Raw genomic sequence first — 11,219 nt, 5'->3', positions numbered from 1 at the left:
AAATGGGCAGACCGGAAGAGGCGGGGACTCCTTGGACCGGAAGAGGGGTCTGACCGGAAGTGGGGTGGCGGCAGCGTGGGCTAGCCATGGGTCGGAAGAAGAAGAAGGGGTCTGGAAGTGCGGCATCGCGGCTGGTGGTGACTTTTGATGAGGAGAGGCGGAGGTGAGGTTACGAGGGCTTCTAGGTGGCAAAGTGAGCGGGGAACGAGGCCGCTGGAAGCTGAAGGTTTGCTCTGTTCCCGGTGTTTAGGGAGTACCTGACTGGCTTCCATAAACGGAAGGTGGAGAGGAGGAAGGTGGCCCTGGAGGAGATCAAGAGGAAGCTGAAGGAAGAGCAGAGGAAGATGAAAGAGGAGGTATAGCTCCTCCTGATGACAAAGGACCTTTTGCCATGTCAGGGTTGTGGGGCAGGCACGTAGCAACTGTTTCCTGGGGTCCTCATACTTCCCTTCCCTCACTTAGGGGGAGAGTGGGACCTCGTGGGTGAAGGGGTTGGGGTGGAATGGACACTTATAACAGCAAGGTTGCTGTAGTGACCTGTTTGTCTCTCCAGAGGCACAAGGAGTACCTGAAGATGCTGCGTGAAAGGGAGGAAGCTCTTGGTATGTATGTCCTCTGTGCCTGTAGGGTTTGGGCTCCTTTGCAACAGAATGAGTATCAGAGGAGTTAACTGCCTGTGAGAGGCACCAAACTGAACAGCCTCTGTAGCTGGGCAGGCATAGTTGTAACAGTGGTCCTACCCCAAAGGGACGTTGCATCATTCTTCTCGTGTCCCCCTGAGAAGCTGGGCAAGAGCTCGTGCGATGGGCTGAATGGGGGCCCCCTGTCCCTAGTGGGAAACAAAACTGGGCAGGTTGGACAGGAAGGACCATGCAGGAGGGTATCTCCAAGGCATTGAGATCTTGGCTGGGAGAGGTAGCTTGCCCTTCATGCCTTAACCCTGCATGCAAAGACTGGACTCCTGACCCCCCACATGATAGTGCAGGAAACATAGAATCATTAAGTTGGAAGAGATCTGTAAGATCATCTAGTCCAACTGTCCACCTACCACCAATATAGCCTACTAAACCATGTTCCTAAGTAATACATCTGCCCTTTCCTTATATACCTGCTGGAACAGTGACACCTCTCTGAGCATTCTGTTCCAATGCATCCCCACTCATTGCTAAGAAATTTTCCATAATATCCAACCTCCAACCTGAATCTCCTGTGGTGCAACTTGAAGCAACTGCCTATAATTGTCTATTGCTTTTATCTGGAGAAGAGGCCAACCCCCGCTTTGCCACAGCCTTCTTTCAGATAGTTGTAGAAAGCAATAAGGTCTCCTCTGAGCTCCTCTTCTTCAGACTGAACAACCTCAGTTCCCTCAGCCGCTCCCTGTCACACTTGTGCTCCAAACTCCTCACAGCGTCACTTCGTTCTCTAGCCATGCTCCAGAGCATCAATGTATTTCTAGTAGTGAGAGGCATAAAACTGAGCACAGCACTTGAGGTGTGGCCTCACCAGAACTGAATACAGTGGCAGATGGTTACCTCCCTGTTCCTGCTGACTGTGCTATTTCTGATACAAGCCAAGATGCCATTGGTCTTGACCAGCTGAACACACTGCTGGCTCATATTCAGCTGGGCATTAACCAGCACCTCCAGATCCTTTTCCTCCATGCAGTTTTCCAGCCACTCTGGCCCAGGCATCTAGTGTTGCGTGGTGCTGTTGTGAGTGCACTTTGTGGAAAGCTGATATTTTTGTCTTTCTAGATGAGTTTGATGAACTGGAGCACTTGGTGACATCGCGGACAGAGTCAGTGAACATTGACCACCCAAACCATATTGTAACAGTGACAACCATCAGTGACCTGGACCTCTCAGGTGCACGCCAGCTGGGACTGACCACCTCTGAGGTACCACCTCTTGCTGACTGTCTGATTGCATCAACTATAAATGTTCTGGAGGCTAGTTAGATTGGCACTCCATGGATGTGCCAAAAGGCTTGCAGCTGCCTAGGAGCAAAGATGAAGGAGGAAACTGAATTTTCACATTTCTCCACAACTTACATTGTGCCACTGCAGAGGAAGAAATGTCATCCTTGAGCAGCTTTCTTCTAAGCTGCCTTGGGATTGTTTGCTCTTTAACCTCATGTTAGTAGAAGGTGCCACAGATCTGGACAGGGAGAACACAATATTGTAAAACCAGGTATAACGCTAGTAATGAGAATTTGGGCTTCACTGCATGGACTGTCCTCTGTGATTTTCTGTGACCTGTCCATGAACAGTTACTGCTAGGCTGAGGAGGGATTCTGCCCTCCACAATCCTATGCTTGGACCACAAATAAATCTTTTGGTTGTGCTTGTGGTTGCTTCTGTTCTCAAAACAGATTTTAACTGAGTTCTCATGTTTGTTTCATAAAGGCTCTATGGTACTGACTGGTGCAATCCTTCTGATCTTTATGAGTTGTGAGTGGATTTGAACACCTTGGGAAAGTGCTGTATTGATTAGTTAACCTTTTACACTTTTAAGGACATCTTCTAATCTGAAAATCAGGTTATGGAGGCCTTAATAGTAATTTAAGGAAAAAGCTGAAACTTCCAATTCACAGATGTAGCCAGTAAGATTGTGTTGAAGTTGATTGATTAATGTAGGACTTTCTGCTGCTTGTCCCTTTCTGGAGGGCTGCAATAGCAAAACCTTGAGACTTGAACAAGGCTTGTGTAAAATTTGAAGTGTTGATCTGTTACTGTGTTTTGCAAATAGGAATGAAGCCAAGAAGGTAGCAAAGATGCCAGAATTGTGAGACTGCTTGTTTTAATGTGTTCATAAAGATGTGTTTGTTTCTTCTTTTAAGGGAAAAAGTGAAGAAGAAGAGAAGGGGGAAGAGATGGTGAACAAGCCTGCAAGAACAATGCCCAAGAAGTCCAGAAACCCTTTCCTATCTGAAAAGTACGTATAAATTCATTCAGCTGCTTGCTGCTGGGCAGTGTGAGCTGATCAGGAAGATGTTTTGTTTCCAGATCAGTGGTGTGATTGCTGGGAGGGCATGTTGTGCTGCTTGAGTGCTGGTGGACAGGAGCCAGCAGGGGGCACTGGCAGTCTGGAAGCCTGCCTGGGTCGGTCTGTTTCTATCACACTGATCTCTGGTAACAGCGGGGTGAGGTGGATGTGGTGTAGGTCGGGCTTTGACCTGAACTGTTTGTCTAGTCCTTCTCCTGTCCTGTCAGGATGGTGCCCAGCACAGTAGAGTTCCCCTGGGACATTCAGTTACTTGTGTCCATTCCTGTTGGGCCACACAGGGCTGTCCTGCTGCTGTTTTAGTATCACCTTTCTGCAGTGCACTTTGGTGCCCAAACATTTCTCTCTTCCTATCCTCCCCAGGATCTCTTCTCTTACTGCCACGCTGCACATGCACAGCCGGAAAAAGAAGAAAGGAAAGCGACCCCAGCGTGGGCAAGGTCCATTTAAGAAAATCCAGAAACCCAGCATGAGGCGAACCACTAAGACTCAGCGACGGAGACTGACGGGCAAAATGGGCCGCGACCAAGATTGAGAGCCAGGTGCTCAGAGCTGCAGCTGGGACTGTTTTCAGCAGCTGGGCTGCTGTTCCTTGCGACCCCTTTGTAACAATCAAGGACCTTGTTTACTTGGCTCTCTGAGCCCAGTTCAGCCTTATTCACCTGCTGTGTGTTGGCCACAGGCACTAGACACTGCATTTATTTTGCAGTGGTCTCCAATGAAGTACCTAGGTGCCACAGAATCTCTGAAATCTTCTGTTGGAGGTCAGATTCTCTGTATGGCATAACCCTCAACTGGCTTTATTAAAGGAGAAAATCTAAAGCTGAATGCAACAGACACACTGTCAGGGCTGTGAGACTGGGGAGAGCTCCGCTTCCGCTTGTGAACCAATGCATTGCTATTTCTGCAGTGCAGTAAATTCTTTTTCCAGGATGATATGGTGTCATCTTGTCTCATGTTTCTTCATCTGTGCCACAGCCAAATGCAGGGATGCTTTTTTTTTTGTTTGTTTTGTTTTTCAGGTTGGTGGCCCTGCCTGTGGCAGGGGGTTGAAGATTCATGACCCTTGAGGTCCTTTCCAACCCGGGCCATTCTGTGATTTTTTTGGTGTCTATCCCATATGAAATTCAGTAAGTTTATTCTGTGTAGTCATTTTGCTAAGAGAAATACATGTGGCTTAACTGAAGCATAACAGCTGGATGTTAATACCGGTACCAGCTGGAAACAGGGTTAATGATTCCTATTGCTGAAAAAAAAATCTTTAAAATCTACTGGTGCTCAGGAAAGGGAATAGCTAGGAGCTGTTTTTGTGGTAATACAGAACCCGCCAGAGCAGGAATGGCTCATTCCATTGTCTGCTGAATGTGCCGATGTTCATTCTGATAGCTCAGAGGAGCATGAAATCCCTTACTACCCTTGCTGCATGTGTGTGGCCTTCTCTGGGATGGGAGTGGCAGAGGCTGTGCATTACTTCAGGGTGGCTGTCTTCTGCTTGGAAACCTTGGTGTGTGTGTTTTAGCGTGGATGTCTTCAAGAGGAGAGAAAAAGAAGTCGCCATGCATCTGCGTGGCTGGGGTAAGGAATGCTTCTGGTAAAACAAAGTCAATCTTCAGAGGAGAGAAAAGAGCCTGAGCAGCACACTGACTTCTGTCATGGAGTGTCTGTAGGATGCAGTGGCCATCCTGCCTCTGCCAGGTTCTGACCAGCACCTGGATGGGGCATCTTCCTTTATTATGTGTGTGCTGGCATGGCACACAGAAATGACAAAGGGGAAAAAGGCCTTTGTGGCCAAAACCCACGCCAGAAAATTGGAAATGTGGCAGTGGGTGAGTAAGCAAATTGCCTGTGCTAGAAACGGGAGGGGAAAAAAGTAACTGAACTGATGTTGGAGGCCTTGTGGAGGCATCAGCTTACTAGCCTGTTCCTGTCTCACCTTCACTTTTTAGGTGTTTCAGAGATGCAGAAACACAACTTGTGGGCAAGGCTGACAGTCTGATGACATGCTTGGATCCTAGCTGTCAGGGTTGTACAGTACAGCAGTTTTTCCCCTTTCCTTGGTGCCTCAAGGTGACCAGAGGCACAATGAGACTTGCACTTTGCCTCCCAAGGAGTTTGCCCTGAAGCTGGAATGGCCGCTGTTTGCAGTCCATGTGTTTGTCATGCTGCAAAACCTGCTGAAACGTGGAGTGTGAACTTTGGGTTGGGTTTGTGGAAGCCTGGAATGACAGTGGGACGGTGTTGAAATACCTCATTATAAGCCTGATGGGATGTTAAGAGTGGCCTCAGCAACACCGAGGTATTTGTTGTTTTGCTGCCAGGTGATTTAAAAGAATTACTGGCCCTAATAACTTCTGAGTCTTTCTCAAGCCACAGCTGAAATCCTGAAAAGCCTTCCATGCTCAGGGGGAAGAAAAAAAAAAAAGTGGGAAAGCAGAACCATTAAATCCTATATGGAGTTAACCACAAGTATTGTTTGCTGTGCTATTGATTTCTCCATCTGATTGATTCAAGCTTGATTTTGTAATGTGAATTACTGACTCATCCCTCGCCCGCTTTGTTATGCGCAGGGCTGGAATTGGGCTACTCCAGGATATGCTGGGTGAAGGATAGCAGCTCATACACATGAGTTCATGTGTGAAGCAGTTGCCAGGCACATCCAGCATGTGGTTTAAAGTCTCTCTGTGCGAGAGTCATTGTGTCATTTGCTGCTTACCCTCCTTTTCAAGACAGTTTTCAGTGTTATTGTTGCTTTTTCCCTCTGGCTGCTCACTAATGAGTTCCAGCTGTTGATGAGGAAGCTGCTTCTGCATATGTCCTACTTGCAAAAATCACCGTGCTAGTGTGGCCGCTGCACTGAAAAGTCATCGCCATGACCACAGTGTGCCCCAGGGTCACCCAATTGTGGCCAATGCCCACACTCAGCCACAGCCGTGTCCCCAGAGATAGGGGACCTGGGTGGTGGTGGTGCTACTGTTCAAGAGCTTGCACGAAAAGGATGTGAAGCTCCAATATGCTGTGTCCGTGCATGATGGCTTTTGCTGGCTAGACTGTGATTCTGCACACATGCATGCACAAAAATGTGATTGGGATTACAGAGGATCAAAACGAGAGGGGAAGGTCAAATAGTCACGGAGAAACTGGAGCTCAGTGCAAAGATGAAGCTGCAGTGTGTGTGAGGTGTGCCGCGTTGCTCCTGTGGAGCGTAAGGAGCTCAAGGCTGCATGCAGCGCAGTCTTATTGCTGCTGCAAAAAAGGAACCGAGGATAAACCTCACGGGATGCGGGATGAGAGCTTTTGAGAGCCAAGGGAGCTGGTTAGCACTAGGAGTCCTAGTGCTTGCAGATCCATCCTGCCGCTGTTAACCATCTCCTGGGGCAGGAGCCCCAGGCCTGCTCTTTGGCAGGGGATGGGGACGAGAGGAAAAAGCGACAGCCCCCCCCCCCCCCCCCACTGCTTTCTCGGCCCGCTCGGGTCGATCGCCCAACCGCTGCCAACGACACGTGGGTGCCCGCACACGTGCCCGCCGGCACGCAGCCACTCAGAGGGCGATATTCAAATCTGTGCCCGGTCGAGGCCAATGAGAGGACAGTGGGCGGGACTTGGCTGCCCGCAATTCCCACGGGGAGCTCCATTCAAAAGGGAGCTCGGCGGGGAGAGCGGTGCTGGGAGCCGTGGGGAAGTGGAGGTACTGGGGATACTGGGGTGCACCGGGAAGGGTACCTACGGCTGCACGAGTGCTAGAGGCCAACGGTGGGCCCCAAAAGCCCTGTGGGATGTGGGGAGCAACGGTTTGCTCATCAGGCAGCAGGATGCTCTGGGTTCCTACCACGTGTGGCAAGCAGTGGGCACGGCTGGATGTCGGGCTCTTCCTCTCTGCATTGCCTGCAAGTGAGTGCTTGGGTTCAGTGGGTGAATCAAGAAATCGTGCCTTCCCCAGGCAGTCTGCATTAGAACCTGTTGAAGGGTGCAGAGCAGTATCCCTTCCTAAAAAAAGAAGGCTCCTGCTGCTACATACCCTTTTATTGTGTGGGTCACACTAATGGCCTTGCATCTGGATGCCTTTTGATTCTAGCATGGCCAGCCTAGTGCAGCAAGCTTCAGTCTGAGAATAACATTTGTGCTTCCATAGGAGCCTGAAGATGTGGAGCTGAAAGCTCAGCTTTCTGCTGCTGTTCCTTTCTCCTAGCTGCTCCCTGTAGCCCAGCAGCCAGAGCACCTGCATCCCTATGGAGGATGCCAGGTTCAGTGAATGATGTGCCCTGTGCCAACTTTGAAGCCAACATATTTGCAAGGAACCTGTGCCAACACTGCTTCCGTGCCTCAAGGGTTCACCCGCATGCTGCCCAGGTGAGCTCCTCCATCCCACCTGCGTGCCATGAATGCCACATCAAGAGCTGCTTTGTTCAGCCCTGGGACTTTGTAGAGATGGAAATCCCTAGCACAAAGGCTCGTGGTGTCCATCATTTAACTGTGCTTGGAGCAGAGCTGGAGCCACATTGGCAGGGAGGCTCTGGATGCAGTTAGGAGAAGCTCCGTAGATCCTGGGAAGGGAAGGAGGGATGAAGCAATACAGATACGTGCAAGTAAATAGCACGGTGAGGGAAGGGGGAATGGCAAGGGTGGAACCCACCCTGGATTTCATGTCTGAGGCCTGTTGGTCCCTTCCAGTTCAAACCATTCTATGATTCTTACCTAAAACATGATCCTGGCAGATCTCCCTGGGGCTGCAGTGAGCTGTTCCTGGAAGGAAAAGTGGAAGGGGATACATCTCATGCGATGCAGGGCTGGGTCTGACCCCATCCTCCAGCATGAGCCACGCGGCTGCAGAGCGCTGCATCCCTCCAGGCGTCAGCCGGTTTCATGTTCACAGAGGGTTTCGTGTCATTCGCTGTCCTCTTGGAGCACCAGGCCGGGGATCATGAAATAGTAATGAGCCTCCCGCCCTCCTCCTTGCCCTCTCCCCCTGGCCCCCGGGCCCTCTAAGATTACTGCAGCCCTTTACGATCTGCTTAGAGCCATCTCTGAGCGTATCCAGATGCCAGAGGGAGGGCAGAGAAGCCCCCTACCACTGCTCCTAAACCCTGCAGGTAACGGGCCTGGGGGAGATGCTGGAGGGTGGCTGCAGGCAGAGATTCCCCCAGTCCTCATCCTCATGTGCTTTCATATCCGGCACGGCGATGGCACGGCTGCATCCCCCCCTTCCTCGCAGGAGCATGACGCAGAGGTGGCGGGGCACAGCACCAACGCAGACCCAGGTGGGCCCTGGGACTCCGTCCGCATCGTAGCACCGCAGTGCGAGGTGTACATCTGTGTGGGTCGGGCAGACGGCGCAGAGCGGTGAGTGGCAGAGGCTGACGGAGGGGGAAGATGGGGAAAATGGGGTGTGATATCACCGATGCACTGAGGGATATGTTTAGTAGGCATGGTGGTGATGGCTTAATGGTTGGACTGGGTGACCTTGGTGGTCTTTTCCAACCTTGATGATTCTATACTCTGCCAGGGAAAAAGGGCTGAGCGCTTTCTCTGCCTGTGTTTCTTGTGACTGCTCCCTGTTCCCAGGCTCTGCAGCCATGCTGACAGTTGCCTGTCCTCTCCTTGCTCCACAGCTGGCACCAGAGCAGGGCACAGCCCCCACTCGGCCCCAGCACTGTGGGCCAGCATGGAGAAACCAGCACTGAGCCCCACAGCCACACTGAAGGCAGGGTGAGATGGGCACTTCTCTTGGTTTGGGTGGTTACAGCCTCCTCGTCCCCTCAGAGCCACTTCTGCTGGGCATACTCAGAAGCTTCCAAAATGCTGGGGGGGTCAGCTGGGACTCTTCACTTCTCACACATGCTCTTTGCCCTGTTCCAGCCCAGTAACTTGTAGCCCCATTGCAAAGTCCTGCCTTATTTGTCTGTCAGGGCTGGGAGATGACCAGACTATTGGACACCACTTTGGGATCAGGCAAGCAGGACACAATGAGCTACAGAGGCCACAAGGATAACACACAGCTGCAGGTGGACAGAGCTAGGTGGGGTCAGCCCTTTTCTTCTGGATCCTGGGTGAGGACAGAGGCTCCGAGCATTAGGAAAGAAGTCTTTGTGCCAAAAGCAGGTACATGTGGTTTGCTCTCCTGTGGGATTCTCTTGGTGTGCTCACCATAAAACATGGTGCTGCTGCCTCCCTACATGCTTTGCTGTGCTCCCACCCCACCATGCAGTCTGGGTTTTCCCTCTGACCCCCTGTTCCTAACCCTGAAGCCCTGCTTTGCTGTGGGCAGAGAAGCATTACACACCACTCATTCAACAGTCTTCTTTCCATTCCAGAGCGTGCTCCTGCCAGCCAGAAGCCCAAGGAGGGCTGGGCAAAGCATCGCATAGAGAGTGGCTATTTCTCATTGGAACCTCGAAAACCTGACCCTTCCTGGGCTTCCTCTGTACCTCGTCCTGGCCGCAGCTCCTCTCCTGGTCCAGGCAGCAGCAGGCATTTGGCATCTTCCTCCAGGGCTGGGGAGCCCCGTGGGCACCCCAGTGCTGGGGGCACAGAGGGGAAGCGTGTGCTGGAGAGGCAGGAGTACACGGTGCTGGCAGACCTGCCCAAACCCAAGCGCCTTGGCCGTGGGGATGCTGCTGACCGCCGTGGCTCCCGCACGCTCAGCCCTGGCCGAGTGGAGGTGGAGAGGATATTTGGTTGTGAGCGCAGGTGAGGAGCAATAGAGAGCTCTGCAGTGGATTGTTCCCACAGGTCACTTCATAGCTTGGAGAGAGCAGGGCTGCGGGTTACAGCTCAGATTTGAAGCTCCCAGCCACGTCCTGGGAGCTGCAGGACATGCTGTAGAGTTGGGAAATGGGGAAAAGGAGAAAGAAGCTCCCAAATCCTAGTAAGATTAGGGATGCCGAGAGGTCCCCAGGTGAGTCCTCAGCTGGAGAAGCAGAAGTGGCTCCAAAATTGGCAGCCCAATGGTGGCATGGGGCATACAAAGGTGTAACAGGGACCAGGCAGTGGATGAGACAGGAAGGGGCAAAGTGCAGAGGATCCAAAGAAATGGCATGAAGGAGATGTGGATGAGGAAGCTGGGATGGTTACAGCAAAAGGGTGGAGACCTCAACATCTGGGGCAGGCAGAGATGTAGGCCTGGAGTGGGGCTCAGTCAGTAGCCAGACAGGCTGTTTGTGTCTGCAGGAAATCTGAGACGTTGGAGGCTTTCCAGGCACTGGAGGAGGGCCGCGTGGAGCGGCTGGATGGCAAGACCCCAGTGCCACCCAGCAAAGGCAGAGTCATTCGGAGGCAGTCCAGCCCCAGCCTGCCCAGGGAGGTGAGACCTGGCTGTTTTCTCCTGCCACATTTTCCCCTATTCCTGCATCCAAGAGGCTTCTCCTGGATAGAAGCTGGCTCTATGCATAGGGGTGCAGGTTCTGCAACACCATTCATAACCCAACCAACTTGTCTCCCAGCTCCCATGCCACCTTACTTCCCTCCTTGCTATCACTTGTGTTCCCTTTGCTCTCTGTCCTGTGTGTCCCCAGGGTCAGCGGCTCTCCTGGCACCCTGAGCTGTGCAGCAGAGATTCCAAGGAGTCCCGGCGCTCCCCCAGCCCGGCTCGACAAACAGAGAGGGCCGGGGTCCCCCTGCGCCCCATGTGCCCTTCTCCACGGGCGGAGAGGGACTGGAGGAAGCCCCGAGAGCCCACAAGTCCTACTCAGCGGCTGGAGAGGGGAGGCAACAGCCCCCGATCCCCCAGCCCAGCTTCTAGGTTGCAACAGAGGGCAGGAGGAGCTCAGAGCCCTCCCCAGCACACAGAGAAGGACTGGAGGAACAGAGCAGAGAGGAGCCAAGTTGCCTGGCAGGCTGGAAGCATGGGGAAAGCCAGTGAGAGAAAAAGCTGGGGGAACACCCTGCACCCCCCAAGCCTTGGGAAGAGCATGGATGGAAACAAGCAGGGAGGAGCCTGGCCACCACGCTCCATGAGTCCTACAGGACGGACAGATGGCACATGGAAAAGCCAAAAGGAGACCTCTCAGCCTGGCCTTGCACGGGGGGCAGAGAGACAACGAGGGGACCCATCCAGGAAACAGCTGGAGTGCAGCTGGAAGAACCTCCGGGATAAACTGCAGCCTCCCCATGCTGGGAAGGGCACAGACAATGAGTGGAAAGGCCGAGGGAAGCCCTTGCGTCCCATGAGCCCAATGCGGCCACCAGAGCAGGATTGGAAAGGCCATGGGAAGCCCTTGCGTC

At 52.5% G+C, this 11,219-nt stretch overlaps 1 protein-coding gene across 1 annotated transcript; it reads left to right on the top strand.

The window, feature by feature from the left end:
- Positions 1-28: 28 nt before the first annotated feature.
- On the top strand, positions 29-4,141 carry NOL12 (nucleolar protein 12). The gene is made up of 6 exons (XM_042890092.1): positions 29-163; positions 251-356; positions 554-602; positions 1,755-1,897; positions 2,839-2,933; positions 3,366-4,141. The coding sequence occupies exons 1-6, from the start codon at positions 87-89 to the stop codon at positions 3,535-3,537; spliced, it is 642 nt and encodes a 213-aa protein (XP_042746026.1). The 5' UTR covers positions 29-86; the 3' UTR covers positions 3,538-4,141.
- The last annotated feature ends 7,078 nt before the right edge of the window (positions 4,142-11,219 follow it).

Source organism: Lagopus leucura, unplaced genomic scaffold, assembly GCF_019238085.1.
Source record: "Lagopus leucura isolate 7727_CA_CO unplaced genomic scaffold, USGS_WTPT01 Super-Scaffold_100159, whole genome shotgun sequence".
Classification (NCBI taxonomy): Eukaryota; Metazoa; Chordata; class Aves; order Galliformes; family Phasianidae; genus Lagopus; species Lagopus leucura.
Note: the sequence above shows the minus strand (reverse complement) of the source record. Positions and strands in the feature narration are given on the sequence as shown.

What these genes read in the sequence shown, in the direction of transcription:
- NOL12 (XM_042890092.1), top strand. Translation starts at nt 87, where the DNA reads ATGGGTCGGAAGAAGAAGAAGGGGTCTGGAAGTGCGGCATCGCGGCTG. An exon ending in TGAAAGGGAGGAAGCTCTTG is followed by an intron (nt 603 to 1,754) that starts GTATGTATGTCC and finishes TTGTCTTTCTAG; the next exon opens with ATGAGTTTGATGAACTGGAG. An exon ending in TGGGACTGACCACCTCTGAG is followed by an intron (nt 1,898 to 2,838) that starts GTACCACCTCTT and finishes TCTTCTTTTAAG; the next exon opens with GGAAAAAGTGAAGAAGAAGA.